The 19,523-nt window shown below is 49.7% G+C and overlaps 1 protein-coding gene across 1 annotated transcript in view; it reads left to right on the top strand.

Annotated features, from left to right (window-relative positions):
• Positions 1-19,523, top strand: part of INTS3 (integrator complex subunit 3) — a 73,408-nt gene that overhangs the window by 17,786 nt on the left and 36,099 nt on the right. Inside the window, exons 2-5 of the mRNA XM_088460994.1 lie at positions 3,780-3,863; positions 4,504-4,587; positions 13,301-13,414; positions 19,304-19,388. Coding sequence (XP_088317120.1) covers positions 3,780-3,863; positions 4,504-4,587; positions 13,301-13,414; positions 19,304-19,388 — 367 coding nt within the window. The remainder of the gene's footprint in view (positions 1-3,779; positions 3,864-4,503; positions 4,588-13,300; positions 13,415-19,303; positions 19,389-19,523) is intronic.

Here is a 19,523-nt window from a genome sequence, read left to right as displayed (position 1 = left end):
GTAACCAGTGCTGATTATAGTAGCATATGGTGCTATGAGTCAGTTCTGTCTGTATCTCTCAGTAACCAGTGCTGATTATAGTAGCACATGGCGTTATGGGCCAGTTCTGTCTGTATCTCTCAGTAACCAGTGCTGATTATAGTAGCATATGGTGATATGGGTCAGTCCTGTCTGTATCTCTCAGTAACCAGTGCTGATTATAGTAGCACATGGCGTTATGGGCCAGCAGTATGAGATACGCTGAGTATTGTCTTCCCTTGTTGTCATAGCGTGGATGAATGAGCCCCATTACATGCAGATCAGGTGATGCTGCCGGTGAGAGGGATAGCGGTCAGCGTCCTCTGTAGCGCTCCCCCTCCTACAGCATCAGCCAATCTCTTTATGTGTCCGCTCTGGGCCCCGCAGATCTCTCAGTAACCAGTGCTGATTATAGTAGCACATGGCGTTATGGGCCAGTTCTGTCTGTATCTCTCAGTAACCAGTGCTGATTATAGTAGTATATGGCGTTATGGGCCAGTCCTGTCTGTATCTCTCAGTAACCAGTGCTGATTATAGTAGTATATGGTGCTATGGGTCAGTTATGTCTGTATCTTTCAGTAACCAGTGCTGATTATAGTAGTATATGGTGCTATGGGTCAGTTCTGTCTGTATCTCTCAGTAACCAGTGCTGATTATAGTAGTATATGGTGTTATGGGTCAGTCCTGTCTGTATCTCTCAGTAACCAGTGCTGATTATAGTAGCATATGGTGCTATGGGTCAGTTCTGTCTGTATCTCTCAGTAACCAGTGCTGATTATAGTAACACATGGCGTTATGGGCCAGTTCTGTCTGTATCTCTCAGTAACCAGTGCTGATTATAGTAGCATATGGTGCTATGGGTCAGTTCTGTCTGTATCTCTCAGTAACCAGTGCTGATTATAGTAGCACATGGCGTTATGGGCCAGTTCTGTCTGTATCTCTCAGTAACCAGTGCTGATTATAGTAGCATATGGTGATATGGGTCAGTCCTGTCTGTATCTCTCAGTAACCAGTGCTGATTATAGTAGCACATGGCGTTATGGGCCAGCAGTATGAGATACGCTGAGTATTGTCTTCCCTTGTTGTCATAGCGTGGATGAATGAGCCCCATTACATGCAGATCAGGTGATGCTGCCGGTGAGAGGGATAGCGGTCAGCGTCCTCTGTAGCGCTCCCCCTCCTACAGCATCAGCCAATCTCTTTATGTGTCCGCTCTGGGCCCCGCAGGACTCGTTAGACTTTACCGTTTGATTCAGCTGAAAGGGAATGTGTTATTCTGCCTGTGCTGGCGCGGCATTATATACCGTCACCGGGGCACCGCATAACCAGGAGCCTTTCATCCTGCTAACAGCCGTCCTCATTAGTACAGATAGGACAGACCCGTGAGATCCATTACAGGCTATGCTGGGGCTACGTAAGTGTTAGTAATTACAGTATTGGGACATTGATGTACGATAAGGTGACGTTGCCCATCCTAATGCTGCAGATCTATGTGGTGTTTGGTATGGTACTGCCATTGTACAGTCTACGCTGCCTTGGCCCCTTCCCAGCACCCACTACTCTACCAGTAATACAGTGTGATCTTGCTATTCCCTGCCCTCCTGTAAAATACCTCCCAATGAGATTATTGAGGGACTTGCATCCAACATTAATGGCTTTCTAGTTATAGGCGCATTTATGGTGACCCCCCCCCTGCTAGGTGGTTTGTCCAGAACACATGGCGTAGTTAGTATGGTAGGAGGTGGCCACCCCTATTCCAGCAATGCCTATCCGCTCCAGGCACGGTGGCGTGATGGTTAGCACATAAGTCTTGGGTTTGATTCCTGCCAGGCCTCTATCTGTGTGGAGTTTGTATGTGCTTGTGTGGGTTTCCTTTGGGTGCTCGAGTTTCCTACAACACTGCAGTGACATACTGTTAGGTTACTTAGCTTTATTCTGTGCCCATGTGATCGGGGATATAGAGTGTAAGCTCCTCTGAGGAAGGGACTGATTTGCCCCCTGTAATGCACTGCGGAATACGTGTGCGCTATACTGATAGCTGGTAATACATAACTATATCGGGAAGGAACGTGCGTGAGGAAGGTCTGTCTGTGCCATTAATTGTCCTTTAGCGTTCTGCGATATCTCCCATACAGTCTCCCATGGGCCTGGTTTACCTGTGCACACAGCGCCGATGTTTGAGCGATGTTTTGCTGCTGCGCTTGTGGGAAAGGTCTCGGAAACCCTGACTGCGCTAGCATGTATCCAAGTGTGCGATGGCATTTATAATCGCCCACGGCATCGCTAACACTAGTTGCATCGATGTTGGAGTGTTTACAATCTCCATGGCAAATGCACAGACCGCGCAGCCTGTAAGTGGGCGTCTCACCGCTCGTACACCTCATCGCACCATCAGGAAAGGCTGAGAGTAGCGTTCATATAACCATCTGTCAGGCCCTATGTCTGTGCTCCTCCGCCTTATCCCTAACATGTCATGTCTCCAGGATTTCCCCCTGTCAGATCATGTGGGAATGTCGCTGGGGACATGACACAAGAAGACGGGGTAGGTCTTCGCACTTTGCATTCAGTTTTCATCATAGTGTTGTGTCGTTAGTGCATCTCTGCCAGACGCCTTCTTTCTGTTTCTTTTCAGCGTCTGGAGTGTTGCGTGGGGCTGGTAACCTCCATGTGTGTATAGCACTATGGCGTATGCTGGCGCTATATAGAAGTGTGAGCAGTGATAATATTCTGTGTGTCGCTCATCTCCCAGACGCCTTCTCTGTGTTTCTTTTCAGCGTCTGGAGCGTTGCGTGGGGCTGGTAACCTCCATGTGTGTATAGCACTATGGCGTATGCTGGCACTATATAGAAGTGTGAGCAGTGATAATATTCTGTGTGTCGCTCATCTCCCAGACGCCTTCTCTGTGTTTCTTTTCAGCGTCTGGAGCGTTGCGTGGGGCTGGTAACCTCCATGTGTGTATAGCACTATGGCGTATGCTGGCGCTATATAGAAGTGTGAGCAGTGATAATATTCTGTGTGTCGCTCATCTCCCAGACGCCTTCTCTGTGTTTCTTTTCAGCGTCTGGAGCGTTGCGTGGGGCTGGTAACCTCCATGTGTGTATAGCACTATGGCGTATGCTGGCGCTATATAGAAGTGTGAGCAGTGATAATATTCTGTGTGTCGCTCATCTCCCAGACGCCTTCTCTGTGTTTCTTTTCAGCGTCTGGAGCGTTGCGTGGGGCTGGTAACCTCCATGTGTGTATAGCACTATGGCGTATGCTGGCACTATATAGAAGTGTGACCAGTGATAATATTCTGTGTGTCGCTCATCTCCCAGACGCCTTCTCTGTGTTTCTTTTCAGCCTCTGGAACGTTGCGTGGGGCTGGTAACCTCCATGTGTGTATAGCACTATGGCGTATGCTGGCGCTATATAGAAGTGTGAGCACTGATAATCTGTGTCTCGCTCATCTCCCAGACGCCTTCTCTCTGCTTCTTTTCAGCGTCTGGAACGTTGCGTGGGGCTGGTAACCTCCATGTGTGTATAGCACTATGGCGTATGCTGTCGCTATATAGAAGTGTGAGCAGTGATAATATTCTGTGTGTCTCTCATCTCCCAGACGCCTTCTCTGTTTCTTTTCAGCGTCTGGAACGTTGCGTGGGGCTGGTAACCTCCATGTGTGTATAGCACTATGGCGTATGCTGGCGCTATATAGAAGTGTGAGCAGTGATAATATTCTGTGTGTCGCTCATTTCCCAGACGCCTTCTCTGTTTCTTTTCAGCGTCTGGAACGTTGCGTGGGGCTGGTAACCTCCATGACGGCCGGTGTGTCGGAGAGAGAGTCCAACGACGCGCTCAATGCTTACGTAAGTACTACCGCGCCCCTTATCTGATCCGTTGGGCGACACCAAACGCTGCCTCCATCGTGACTGTTTATTTACCTGGCATGAAGTGACCAATAGGGCGGCTCCCCAACCAGATGCGAGGCATGAGAGTCACAATGCGATGCCATCTACGCCGGTGACTGATGGAGCTGCCCGGTGATCCCTACATTCCCGGCTATATAAGGGTCTGGGGGCAGCATTTCCTCTGAGATCTATTTATTGCTGTCACCATATACTCCCCTATGAGCAGCATAGTTCCGTCTCTGTGATATACATATATATATGACGCGTCTCTAGCCGCCATCCATTCATACAGTCCTCACTATGACCAGGGGTCCTGTGCCGCGCTCTATAACCCCCCTAGGCGGATCAGTAACCCACGGGGCGGCTATAGAACGTTCACCCCAGTTTTGCCGTATACACAGATATAATACATCCTGCAGCGCTGTACACTCGCAGTATTATCCAGCCACAGCAGCTTCTGCACCAGCAGAGCTAGCACTCTATTTCCCCTCCCCCGGGTGCACTGACATAGACACAGCAGAACTGTTCTGGCGTTGGTATATACATGGAAGTGTTGTGGCACGTCTGACATATATACCGTCTTCTTCTCTCCCACTAGGTTTGCAAAGGAGCCACCCAGCATGAAGAGGTCTGCCTGGGACTCTTCACCCTCGTGCTCTCTGAGCCGGCCCAGGCACAGAAGGTGAGTGGTGCAGTGAGTACGTGCCCGGCAGAAGAGGGAGGCTCAGATGGTATGTAAGGCTCAGCGACTGATTGCTAGCTCCTGGAGCCCAGCTGCAGCCCACCCCCATCCTGTATGGCACTGCCGTCTTCTTACTGTCACATACAGGGGAGGTGCCCTCCCATATTTCTGGGAATCGCAAAGCAAACACTCACTCTGGGAGAGGCCATGACCCCTGGCTCAGCCCTGTGTTTCCGTAATCTGCTGGTGGCATATTTCTGCTGTAATTACAATTAATGCTGCAGCCTCACCGAGAGGAATGAAGCCCCAGCCTCAGGGCTGCCCAGGGAATGAGCGCCTGGCTGGGGATGAGCGATGTGTCAGTGAGGACAGGGCTGCATGTGACAGGGGCAGTGACATGATGTGAGGAGGGGAATGGAGGCAGCAGGAAGTCACAGACTGAGAGTTATATAGTGGGAGGAGCAGGGTCCCCAGCAGCACAGAGTATATCAGGAGATGAGTGATGTGTCAGTGAGGACAAGGCTGCATGTGACAGGGGCAGTGACATGATGTGAGGAGGGGAATGGGGGCAGCAGGAAGTCACAGACTGAGAGGTATTTAGTGGGAGGAGCAGGGTCCCCAGCAGCACAGAGTATATCAGGAGATGAGTGATGTGTCAGTGAGGACAGGGCTGCATGTGATAGGAGCAGTGACATGATGTGAGGAGGGGAATGGGGGCAGCAGGAAGTCACAGACTACGAGTTATATAGTGGGAGGAGCAGGGTCCCCAGCAGCACAGAGTATATCAGGAGATGAGTGATGTGTTAATGAGGACAGGGATGTATGTGACAGGGGCAGTGACATGATGTGAGGAGGGGAATGGAGGCAGCAGGAAGTCACAGACTGAGAGTTATATAGTGGGAGGAGCAGGGTCCCCAGCAGCACAGAGTATATCAGGAGATGAGTGATGTGTTAGTGAGGACAGGGCTGCATGTGACAAGGGCAGTGACATGATGTGAGGAGGGGAATGGGGGCAGCAGGAAGTCACAGACTACGAGTTATATAGTGGGAGGAGCAGGGTCCCCAGCAGCACAGAGTATATCAGGAGATGAGTGATGTGTTAATGAGGACAGGGCTGCATGTGACAGGGGCAGTGACATGATGTGAGGAGGGGAATGGAGGCAGCAGGAAGTCACAGACTGAGAGGTATATAGTGGGAGGAGCAGGGTCCCCAGCAGCACAGAGTATATCAGGAGATGAGTGATGTGTTAGTGAGGACAGGGCTGCATGTGACAAGGGCAGTGACATGATGTGAGGAAGGGAATGGAGGCAGCAGGAAGTCACAGACTGAGAGGTATATAGTGGGAGGAGCAGGGTCCCCAGCAGCACAGAGTATATCAGGAGATGGTGATGTGTCAGTAAGGACAGGGCTGCATGTGACAGGGGCAGTGACATGATGTGAGGAGGGGAATGGGGGCAGCAGGAAGTCACAGACTGAGAGGTATATAGTGGGAGGAGCAGGGTCCCCAGCAGCACAGAGTATATCAGGAGATGAGGGATATGTCAGTAAGGACAGGGCTGCATGTGACAGGAGCAGTGACATTATGTGAGGAGGGGAATGGAGGCAGCAGGAAGTCACAGACTGAGAGGTATATAGTGGGAGGAGCAGGGTCCCCAGCAGCACAGAGTATATCAGGAGATGAGGGATATGTCAGTAAGGACAGGGCTGCATGTGACAGGAGCAGTGACATGATGTGAGGAGAGGAATGGAGGCAGCAGGAAGTCACAGACTGAGAGGTATATAGTGGGAGGAGCAGGGTCCCCAGCAGCACAGAGTATATCAGGAGATGAGTGATGTGTTAATGAGGACAGGGCTGTATGTGACAGGGGCAGTGACATGATGTGAGGAAGGGAATGGAGGCAGCAGGAAGTCACAGACTGAGAGGTATATAGTGGGAGGAGCAGGGTCCCCAGCAGCACAGAGTATATCAGGAGATGGTGATGTGTCAGTAAGGACAGGGCTGCATGTGACAGGGGCAGTGACATGATGTGAGGAGGGGAATGGGGGCAGCAGGAAGTCACAGACTGAGAGGTATATAGTGGGAGGAGCAGGGTCCCCAGCAGCACAGAGTATATCAGGAGATGAGGGATATGTCAGTAAGGACAGGGCTGCATGTGACAGGAGCAGTGACATGATGTGAGGAGGGGAATGGAGGCAGCAGGAAGTCACAGACTGAGAGGTATATAGTGGGAGGAGCAGGGTCCCCAGCAGCACAGAGTATATCAGGAGATGAGGGATATGTCAGTAAGGACAGGGCTGCATGTGACAGGAGCAGTGACATGATGTGAGGAGGGGAATGGAGGCAGCAGGAAGTCACAGACTGAGAGGTATATAGTGGGAGGAGCAGGGTCCCCAGCAGCACAGAGTATATCAGGAGATGAGGGATATGTCAGTAAGGACAGGGCTGCATGTGACAGGAGCAGTGACATGATGTGAGGAGGGGAATGGGGGCAGCAGGAAGTCACAGACTGAGAGTTATATAGTGGGAGGAGCAGGGTCCCCAGCAGCACAGAGTATGTCAGGAGATGAGTGATGTGTTAGTGAGGACAGGGCTGCATGTGACAGGGGCAGTGACATGATGTGAGGAGGGGAATGGAGGCAGCAGGAAGTCACAGACTAAGGGTTATATAGTAGGAGCAGGGTCCCCAGCAGCACAGAGTATATCAGGAGATGAGTGATGTGTTAGAGAGGACAGGGCTGCATGTGACAGGGGCAGTGACATGATGTGAGGAGGGGAATGGGGGCAGCAGGAAGTCACAGACTGAGAGTTATATAGTGGGAGGAGCAGGGTACCCAGCAGCACAGAGTATATCAGGAGATGAGTGATGTGTCAGTGAGGACATGGCTGCATGTGACAGGGGCAGTGACATGATGTGAGGAGGGGAATGGGGGCAGCAGGAAGTCACAGGCTGAGAGTTATATAGTGGGAGGAGCAGGGTCCCCAGCAGCACAGAGTATGTCAGGAGATGAGTGATGTGTCAGTGAGGACAGGGCTGCATGTGACAGGGGCTGTGACATGATGTGAGGAGGGGAATGGAGGCAGCAGGAAGTCACAGACTGAGAGTTATATAGTGGGAGGAGCAGGGTCCCCAGCAGCACAGAGTATATCAGGAGATGAGTGATGTGTCAGTGAGGACAGGGCTGCATGTGACAGGGACAGTGACATGATGTGAGGAGGGGAATGGGGGCAGCAGGAAGTCACAGGCTGAGAGTTATATAGTGGGAGGAGCAGGGTCCCCAGCAGCACAGAGTATATCAGGAGATGAGTGAGGTGTCAGTGAGGACAGGGCTGCATGTGACAGGGGCAGTGACATGATGTGAGGAGGGGAATGGAGGCAGCAGGAAGTCACAGGCTGAGAGTTATATAGTGGGAGGAGCAGGGTCCCCAGCAGCACAGAGTATATCAGGAGATGAGTGAGGTGTCAGTGAGGACAGGGCTGCATGTGACAGGGGCAGTGACATGATGTGAGGAGGGGAATGGAGGCAGCAGGAAGTCACAGACTGAGAGTTATATAGTGGGAGGAGCAGGTTCCCCAGCAGCACAGACTAGTGATATGCGCCAGCTGTCAGACTGATGCACGAAGATTTTGGTGTTAGACGTTACGCTATAAAACAGTGTATTTGCATACAGCTTTTTACTTTATGAAGTAGCAGAGATAACCGAGCGATGGCCCGCGTGTGAGAAATGGCGGTTTATGTGATGACATATGGGTGACCACATTGGATGAAATGCAACGTTTGGCGCTTGGTCTTATGGTGCTTACACACGGTCAGATTTTGTGTCGGATCTGAACGATAACGATTTTAAAAATCGTTCATATCTGAAGGAAAATCTGACATATCTGACATGTTTGCGCGTTCCCGCTTGTCAGATAACGATATCTGACGTCTGATGTGTTTGCAGTCAGATTTGGACAATAGTTCAAATCGTTCATCTGACACATCTGACCGTGTGTCTGCACCTTTAGCGTTCAGACGATCCCCGGCTGCCGTAGTGGTTATGCATGGGACGATGACCTCACACACACACACAGAGGATGCTGCTTCCTTCATGTCTTATAGTGATCACTACTGCGTATTGGAGACATCCCAATATCTACACACAATGAGCCCCACCTCTGTATAACCCCGCCCTATTCTATTCTATTAATGGAAGCACCTCCCATTTATTTATGCTCCGCCCCTTTTCACTCCTGAGACTTGTGTGGTGTGGGGCAGTCGGGAGGTCTTATACTGCGTTAGTATTAAGGTCACGGACCCTCTGGTGTCACTGCATATGTAGGTGAGATACCACGGATGTGGCCAGTGTTTGCTCGCTGTCATGATGGTTTGCACTATAACACAGTGGCAGAGGGCCAGGATCGAGGTACGGACAGGGCTGTGAGTTACCCCGGGCTGTTAGTACATAGAGTTTCACCCCCGGTCCCTTACAGCCAGGAGATCAATATCTGTGCAGTTTCTAAGTCTCAGGGCTGGAATGTCCATTATTTGCCATTAATCAGCCGTCGATCTCTAGCTGGCTACACGGAAACAGTTTAAAGAGTGGTCACAGGGCAACCAAGAGTTAATTCCCTGACGCTACGCACTGCGAGCTGATCCGCATCGTGTTTGTTTAATCCGGCAGATTGGGTTTATTAGGAATAGTCGTTAGCTAGAAGGGCATGGGGAGCCAGCTGCAGGCAGCCTCTAAGTGAAGGAAATTCTTTTCAAGTAGCTAATTACTTTCTCCAGACAGCCGAAGTCTCTGATCAATGATTGAGAAGCTGGAGGGGGCCGGCTTCCTCTGCCGCTAATCAGCCTCTGATTACTGGGGTACGGCGTCCCTCAAGGTAGTCTGGTATCTGGGGGCTGTTACAGGTCCCGTAGCTGCGGTAGTGCGAGATGTTAGTTTTCTCCCTAATTAGTGCATTCTCCGTCCTCACTGATGCTGAAAGTTGTGCGTCAGCTGGTGCAGAAAGAACACGTATCGCCTGCATATCAATGTGGGGTAACTGAGCAGGGTCAGGGTGTTTCACTGTCAGTGTGGACGTGATTGGCTCTTCCTGATGATCGAATACCTGGCTGAAAGGCGCAGGACATTGGCTGGAAAAATAAATAGCTCTCCGATACCTGACTAAAAAAGCGCAATCAGCTGATGGAGACATAGACAGCTCTGTCTGATGATCTAATGCATGGCTTAAAGGCACAGAGACGGTAAAGCAAAATTAACTTCTGCCCGATGATCTAATACCTGGCTAAAAGGCACAGACATGGTTGGAATGAGCACACTCATCTGCTTGTTGATCTAATGCAGTCTATAACGGTAATTGAGGTGTGAGCTCCTTTAGAAAAATGAAACCTCCTGAAGAGCGACTAAAATTGTAGAAAAAACATGTTTCCTAGAAAACAACAATGCATGTAATTATTACAGATATTGCTGTAGGATGTAAATGAGATGTAAGCACAGACACATTGTACTGCTGATTACCGGCTACAAGGAGGTACGTGCAGTAGATATAGGCAGGGCTGGGCGGGAGTCACTCTGTCGTAGCGTAGACGCAGTGGGTGGGACCACGGGAAGCACGTCAGGCGATTACTGTAGAGGCTGCGAAAATTATCTGACGTGCTCCCCTGTTGCTCCACCCATGGCGTCGATGCCACCAGGGAGCACACGTCAGAGGTCATTTCCTCCTAGTTGACTCTGCAGTAGTGCAGCTAGGTGAGCTACCAATAGTAAGACCGCGAGCTTACTGGTCTGAGACAACTGATCTTGGTTAAAGACCTAGATTGAGGCCGAAAATATACACTGCTTTCCAAAGATGGAATGGAGAAGTAAACTGTTTTGCCTGATGATCTAACACCTGGATAAAAGGCACAGACAGGATAGGAGAATAAACAGCTCTGCAGAATGGTCTAATACCTGGCTAAAGGGCACAGAGAGAAGCTTAGAAAATAAACAGCTGTACCAGATGATCTGATAAACAGCACAGATAGAGGATAGACAGCTCTGCCTGATGATCTGATACCTGGCTAAGAGGCACAGATAGAGGATAGACAGCTCTCCCTGATGATCTGATACCTGGCTAAGAGACACAGATAGAGGATAGACAGCTCTGCCTGATGATCTGATACCTGGCTAAGAGGCACAGATAGAGGATAAACAGCTCTGCCTGATGATCTGATACCTGGCTAAGAGACACAGAGGATAAACAGCTCTTTCTGATGAACTGATATCTGGCTAAGAGGCACAGAGGATAAACAGCTCTTTCTGATGATCTGATACCTGGCTAAGAGGCACAGATAGAGGGTAAACAGCTCTGCCTGATGGTCTGATACCTGGCTAAGAGACACAGAGGATAAACAGCTCTGTCTGATGATCTGATACATGGCTAAGAGGCACAGAGGATAAACAGCTCTTTCTGATGATCTGATACATGGCTAAGAGGCACAGAGGATAAACAGCTCTGCCTGATGATCTGATACATGGCTAAGAGACACAGAGGATAAACAGCTCTGCCGGATGATCTGATACCTGGCTAAGAGACACAGAGGATAAACAGCTCTGCCTGATGATCTGATACATGGCTAAGAGGCACAGAGGATAAACAGCTCTGCCTGATGATCTGATACCTGGATAAGAGACACAGAGGATAAACAGCTCTTTCTGATGATCTGATACCTGGCTAAGAGACACAGAGGATAAACAGCTCTTTCTGATGATTTGATACCTGGCTAAGAGGTACAGAGGATAAACAGCTCTGCCTGATTATCTGAAACCTGGCTAAGAGGCACAGGATAAAAACTGGCAAGGGACAGACCTGTAGAGTAGACCTCGGTGTCCTAATGCTCCAGTTATGTTATGCAATAACTCGTTATAACGCATTATACATGGTAACCGTATAAATCTGAGCCTCTGTGTTGCGTTCACTGACTGCATTTCTGTACATCAGGCGAAGGCTCGGCGCCAGGGGCGGTGACAGATTGCACCTTTACTGCCGTCTCCTGAAACTTTCTCATTAGTTCTTTCTGACGCGGCTTTTGATCCACGGCGCCGGTGTGCTGAAGGCCTCCCGGTTGCCGGATAATTAGATCTGCCACTTTGATGCTGGAGCTGACACTGCCTGGGATCTGTGAGTGAGATGGAGGTTAACCCTGTCATGTCTGCAGAGAACAGTCATTCCTCCCCCCCTCGTTACCCATGCCATCTTTTTGCGTGGCTTCCTCCTGTGGTGTCATATTTTATTTATGCGCTCACAGGTGTACCTGCACGTGTGCGCCTGTAACTCTGTAGTGCTGCTCGCCCTTCTCCTTCCCGTACATCAGTCTCCTCGGGGGGCGTTACAGTAAGGGATCCCGGCAGTTGTGACAGAAACGCTGTCGGCAATTACTGGTTCGCAAACAGTGAAAAACAGAAACAAACTGAGTCACACAACATAAAGGCTACTTATCCTCAGATAAGATAGTGATAGCTGTCACCCACCTTATAGCATCTACTAAGCCCCTAATCACCGCTCGCCCCCTGGTGTCATGCTCTGTGGGCGGGGACCTCATCTCCACACTCGCAACTTTAATGAAGATAAAATATATAGTATAAAAGTCACTGCTTGGTGTTTCTCTTTCCACTAACCCTCTGCTATCGGAAGACCGGCAGTAGTGAAGATCCCGACAGGGGATTTACGTAAGTATAACTAACGCTCCCCCCCCAACCCAAACCCTCCCTTAGGGCTGCCTAACCCTTACCTCCCCCCTAGTGCCTAAACCCCCCCCCTAAGTGCCCAAACCTAACTTCCCCCGTTCCTGCAGCCTAAATCAAAGTCTCCCGGGGGGGTGCCTAACCCTAACCCCCCCTTCCCCTAGCCTAACCCTTCCCCAAACCCCCACCCCCCACCCCTTCGTTCGGTAAGCCGGGCGTCGTGCTCCCGGCGTAGGTATAATGACAGGCGTCAGGATTTGGACGCCTGTCATTAGTACCCTGTCAGGATTTGACAGTCGGTTAGCCGGTGGTCGGCATTTGGACCGTCAGCTTCCTGGCTGCATCCCCTGCTCTCTAGTCCTTATAGGTTTCCGCCAGCTGGTGCAGCGAATCATGTCCTAGCGCTGCCCTCCTGCCTCACACTAGAGGTGAAACGTGATGTCCTCAGCCAGTGTCTCCTACATAGGAGCTTTCCTGCTGTAAGACCGCTCCGCGTGATTGTCCAGGAACCAACTCTGCACATCTCAGGGCTCTACCCTGTGATACGTTATATAGGTCTATTGTTGGACCTATCTAACAGGGATTCCATTTTGGTTGTTTCTCGTTGTATTCGGCTCACAAGTACATGGGTTGTGTGATGCTGTACCTCACAGGTTTGGTGGACAGAAGGCATTCTCCCTTGAGTAGTGTATATGGTGCCTTTTCCAGGCCTCCCTGTCTTACTGATTCTCCATGGTCCCCTTTGTTGTATTTCTGACCGTTAGTGGGTTACAGTGGTCACCGTGGAACATTGCGAATAATCTTACCGACACCTGTCCATTACGTGACTGCTGGTTACATGTAGCGCCGCCGTCTCCCTGACAGATGACGGGTGGCTTATGAGTGTGCTTTGGTAGTCCCCTCGCTCGGGAGATGAAGCGTTTGATGGTTATTAGAGGTTATTCTTACAGCAATGATTATCTTCCTACTAAAATGTATGTGACCCTTCTCTCTCCCTGTAGTCTTACCGCGACCTGGCTCTTGTCAGCAGAGACGGCATGAATATCGTCCTCAACAAAATAAACCAGCTCCTAATGGAGAAATACCTGAAGCTGCAGGACACCTGCAGGACACAGGTAGGAACATGGAGGCGGGGAGGGGTATGCAGGCAATTCCTGTCACTGAGGTGGTGTCTTGCAGGTGAGGCGTGTTGCTTTGTGAGAGTATGTGAGGAGAGTGACATTGGTGTTAGGAACGCTGAGGTGATACGGTGACATTGGTGTTAGTAATGCTGAGGTGATATGGTGACATTGGTGTTAGTAACGCTGAGGTGATACGGTGACATTGGTGTTAGTAACGCTGAGGTGATATGGTGACATTGGTGTTAGGAACGCTGAGGTGATACGGTGACATTGGTGTTGGGAACGCTGAGGTGATACGGTGACATTGGTGTTAGTAACGCTGAGGTGATATGGTGACATTGGTGTTAGTAACGCTGAGGTGATACGGTGACATTGGTGTTAGTAACGCTGAGGTGATACGGTGACATTGGTGTTAGGAACGCTGAGGTGATATGGTGACATTGGTGTTAGGAACGCTGAGGTGATACGGTGACATTGGTGTTGGGAACGCTGAGGTGATACGATGACATTGGTGTTGGGAACGCTGAGGTGATATGGTGACATTGGTGTTAGGAACGCTGAGGTGATATGGTGACATTGGTGTTAGGAACGCTGTGGTGATACGGTGACATTGGTGTTAGGAATGCTGAGGTGATATGGTGACATTGGTGTTAGGAACGCTGAGGTGATACGGTGACATTGGTGTTGGGAACGCTGAGGTGATACGGTGACATTGGTGTTAGTAACGCTGAGGTGATATGGTGACATTGGTGTTGGGAACGCTGAGGTGATACGGTGACATTGGTGTTAGTAACGCTGAGGTGATACGGTGACATTGGTGTTAGTAATGCTGAGGTGATACGGTGACATTGGTGTTCAGTGACATCGCTGAGGTGATACGGTGACATTGGTGTTGGGAACGCTGAGGTGATACGGTGACATTGGTGTTGGAAAGCTGAGGTGATATGGTGACATAGGTGTTGGGAACGCTGAGGTGATATGGTGACATTGGTGTTAGTAACGCTGAGGTGATACGGTGACATTGGTGTTAGTAACGCTGAGGTGATACGGTGACATTGGTGTTAGTAACGCTGAGGTGATATGGTGACATTGGTGTTAGTAACGCTGAGGTGATACGGTGACATTGGTGTTAGGAATGCTGAGGTGATACGGTGACATTGGTGTTAGTAATGCTGAGGTGATATGGTGACATTGGTGTTGGGAATGCTGAGGTGATATGGTGACATTGGTGTTAGTAACGCTGAGGTGATACGGTGACATTGGTGTTAGTAATGCTGAGGTGATACGGTGACATTGGTGTTAGTAACGCTGAGGTGATATGGCGACATTGGTGTTAGGAACGCTGAGGTGATACGGTGACATTGGTGTTAGGAACGCTGAGGTGATACGGTGACATTGGTGTTGGGAACGCTGAGGTGATACGGTGACATTGGTGTTAGTAACGCTGAGGTGATACGGTGACATTGGTGTTAGTAACGCTGAGGTGATACGGTGACATTGGTGTTAGTAACGCTGAGGTGATATGGTGACATTGGTGTTAGGAATGCTGAGGTGATACGGTGACATTGGTGTTGGGATAGCTGAGGTGATACGGTGACATTGGTGTTAGGAATGCTGAGGTGATATGGTGACATTGGTGTTAGGAACGCTGAGGTGATACGGTGACATTGGTGTTAGTAACGCTGAGGTGATATGGTGACATTGGTGTTAGGAACGCTGAGGTGATACGGTGACATTGGTGTTGGGATAGCTGAGGTGATACGGTGACATTGGTGTTAGGAATGCTGAGGTGATATGGTGACATTGGTGTTAGGAACGCTGAGGTGATACGATGACATTGGTGTTGGGAACGCTGAGGTGATACGGTGACATTGGTGTTGGGAACGCTGAGGTGATATGGTGACATTGGTGTTAGGAATGCTGAGGTGATACGATGACATTGGTGTTGGGAACGCTGAGGTGATACGGTGACATTGGTGTTGGAAAGCTGAGGTGATATGGTGACATAGGTGTTGGGAACGCTGAGGTGATATGGTGACATTGGTGTTAGTAACGCTGAGGTGATACGGTGACATTGGTGTTAGTAACGCTGAGGTGATACGGTGACATTGGTGTTAGTAACGCTGAGGTGATATGGTGACATTGGTGTTAGTAACGCTGAGGTGATACGGTGACATTGGTGTTAGGAATGCTGAGGTGATACGGTGACATTGGTGTTAGTAATGCTGAGGTGATATGGTGACATTGGTGTTGGGAATGCTGAGGTGATATGGTGACATTGGTGTTAGTAACGCTGAGGTGATACGGTGACATTGGTGTTAGTAATGCTGAGGTGATACGGTGACATTGGTGTTAGTAACGCTGAGGTGATATGGCGACATTGGTGTTAGGAAGCTGAGGTGATACGGTGACATTGGTGTTAGGAACGCTGAGGTGATACGGTGACATTGGTGTTGGGAACGCTGAGGTGATACGGTGACATTGGTGTTAGTAACGCTGAGGTGATACGGTGACATTGGTGTTAGTAACGCTGAGGTGATACGGTGACATTGGTGTTAGTAACGCTGAGGTGATATGGTGACATTGGTGTTAGGAATGCTGAGGTGATACGGTGACATTGGTGTTGGGATAGCTGAGGTGATACGGTGACATTGGTGTTAGGAATGCTGAGGTGATATGGTGACATTGGTGTTAGGAACGCTGAGGTGATACGGTGACATTGGTGTTGGGAACGCTGAGGTGATACGGTGACATTGGTGTTAGTAACGCTGAGGTGATATGGTGACATTGGTGTTGGGAACGCTGAGGTGATACGGTGACATTGGTGTTAGTAACGCTGAGGTGATACGGTGACATTGGTGTTAGTAATGCTGAGGTGATACGGTGACATTGGTGTTCAGTGACATCGCTGAGGTGATACGGTGACATTGGTGTTGGGAACGCTGAGGTGATACGGTGACATTGGTGTTGGAAAGCTGAGGTGATATGGTGACATAGGTGTTGGGAACGCTGAGGTGATATGGTGACATTGGTGTTAGTAACGCTGAGGTGATACGGTGACATTGGTGTTAGTAACGCTGAGGTGATACGGTGACATTGGTGTTAGTAACGCTGAGGTGATATGGTGACATTGGTGTTAGTAACGCTGAGGTGATACGGTGACATTGGTGTTAGGAATGCTGAGGTGATACGGTGACATTGGTGTTAGTAATGCTGAGGTGATATGGTGACATTGGTGTTGGGAATGCTGAGGTGATATGGTGACATTGGTGTTAGTAACGCTGAGGTGATACGGTGACATTGGTGTTAGTAATGCTGAGGTGATACGGTGACATTGGTGTTAGTAACGCTGAGGTGATATGGCGACATTGGTGTTAGGAACGCTGAGGTGATACGGTGACATTGGTGTTAGGAACGCTGAGGTGATACGGTGACATTGGTGTTGGGAACGCTGAGGTGATACGGTGACATTGGTGTTAGTAACGCTGAGGTGATACGGTGACATTGGTGTTAGTAACGCTGAGGTGATACGGTGACATTGGTGTTAGTAACGCTGAGGTGATATGGTGACATTGGTGTTAGGAATGCTGAGGTGATACGGTGACATTGGTGTTGGGATAGCTGAGGTGATACGGTGACATTGGTGTTAGGAATGCTGAGGTGATATGGTGACATTGGTGTTAGGAACGCTGAGGTGATACGGTGACATTGGTGTTAGTAACGCTGAGGTGATATGGTGACATTGGTGTTAGGAACGCTGAGGTGATACGGTGACATTGGTGTTGGGATAGCTGAGGTGATACGGTGACATTGGTGTTAGGAATGCTGAGGTGATATGGTGACATTGGTGTTAGGAACGCTGAGGTGATACGATGACATTGGTGTTGGGAACGCTGAGGTGATACGGTGACATTGGTGTTGGGAACGCTGAGGTGATATGGTGACATTGGTGTTAGGAATGCTGAGGTGATACGATGACATTGGTGTTGGGAACGCTGAGGTGATACGGTGACATTGGTGTTGGAAAGCTGAGGTGATATGGTGACATAGGTGTTGGGAACGCTGAGGTGATATGGTGACATTGGTGTTAGTAACGCTGAGGTGATACGGTGACATTGGTGTTAGTAACGCTGAGGTGATACGGTGACATTGGTGTTAGTAACGCTGAGGTGATATGGTGACATTGGTGTTAGTAACGCTGAGGTGATACGGTGACATTGGTGTTAGGAATGCTGAGGTGATACGGTGACATTGGTGTTAGTAATGCTGAGGTGATATGGTGACATTGGTGTTGGGAATGCTGAGGTGATATGGTGACATTGGTGTTAGTAACGCTGAGGTGATACGGTGACATTGGTGTTAGTAATGCTGAGGTGATACGGTGACATTGGTGTTAGTAACGCTGAGGTGATATGGCGACATTGGTGTTAGGAAGCTGAGGTGATACGGTGACATTGGTGTTAGGAACGCTGAGGTGATACGGTGACATTGGTGTTGGGAACGCTGAGGTGATACGGTGACATTGGTGTTAGTAACGCTGAGGTGATACGGTGACATTGGTGTTAGTAACGCTGAGGTGATACGGTGACATTGGTGTTAGTAACGCTGAGGTGATATGGTGACATTGGTGTTAGGAATGCTGAGGTGATACGGTGACATTGGTGTTGGGATAGCTGAGGTGATACGGTGACATTGGTGTTAGGAATGCTGAGGTGATATGGTGACATTGGTGTTAGGAACGCTGAGGTGATACGGTGACATTGGTGTTAGTAACGCTGAGGTGATATGGTGACATTGGTGTTAGGAACGCTGAGGTGATACGGTGACATTGGTGTGGGATAGCTGAGGTGATACGGTGACATTGGTGTTAGGAATGCTGAGGTGATATGGTGACATTGGTGTTAGGAACGCTGAGGTGATACGATGACATTGGTGTTGGGAACGCTGAGGTGATACGGTGACATTGGTGTTGGGAACGCTGAGGTGATATGGTGACATTGGTGTTAGGAATGCTGAGGTGATACAATGACATTGGTGTTGGGAACGCTGAGGTGATACGGTGACATTGGTGTTAGGAATGCTGAGGTGATACGGTGACATTGGTGTTGGGAACACTGAGGTGATACGGTGACATTGGTGTTGGGAACGCTGAGGTGATACGGTGACATTGGTGTTGGGAACGCTGAGGTGATATGGTGACATTGGTGTTGGGAACGCTGAGGTGATACGGTGACATTGGTGTTGGGATAGCTGAGGTGATATGGTGACATTGGTGTTAGGAACGCTGAGGTGATACGGTGACATTGGTGTTGGGAATGCTGAGGTGATACGGTGACATTGGTGTTGGGAACGCTGAGGTGATACGGTGACATTGGTGTTGGGATAGCTGAGGTGATATGGTGACATTGGTGTTAGGAATGCTGAGGTGATACGGTGACATTGGTGTTGGGAACCCTGAGGTGATACGGTGACATTGGTGTTGGGAACGCTGAGGTGATACGGTGACATTGGTGTTGGGAACGCTGAGGTGATACGGTGACATTGGTGTTGGGAACGCTGAGGTGATACGGTGACACTGGTGTTAGGAACGCTGAGGTGATATGGTGACATTGGTGTTAGTAACGCTGAGGTGATACGGTGACGTTGGGGACAGTACAGTGATGTTGGTTCGGTATGTGTAAGTGATCTGAGATTGGGGGCTGAGGTTGGTGAGGAGACTGTCACAGTCTGTGTGTATGATATGGATCTGTGACTGGTGCGAGTTACTGCCTGGCATACAGGGCATTGTTAGGGTTACTGCCTGGCATACAGAGCATTGTTAGGGTTACTGCCTGGCATACAGGGCATTTCTTACTAACTGGTGCCACCTTCCATTCCTGTCAGCTGGTGTGGCTGGTCCGGGAGCTGGTGAAGAGCGGGGTTCTGGGTGCTGACGGGGTGTGTATGACCTTCATGAAGCAGATCGCAGGTGAGTGTGAGACACTGGCACAGAAGTAATGTGATTTATGTCGATAACACACATGGGACATGGGGGCAATGTATACATTATCAGCTGAGGTAACGCTGCCTGTGTACACTAATACCGGCAGATTAAATGCAGCCG

This window comes from Taudactylus pleione, unplaced genomic scaffold, assembly GCF_031769625.1.
Source record: "Taudactylus pleione unplaced genomic scaffold, aTauple2 ptg000997l, whole genome shotgun sequence".
NCBI classification, from domain to species: Eukaryota; Metazoa; Chordata; class Amphibia; order Anura; family Myobatrachidae; genus Taudactylus; species Taudactylus pleione.
The sequence above is the reverse complement of the archived record's forward strand: the minus strand, read 5'-3'. Positions and strand labels throughout refer to the sequence as shown.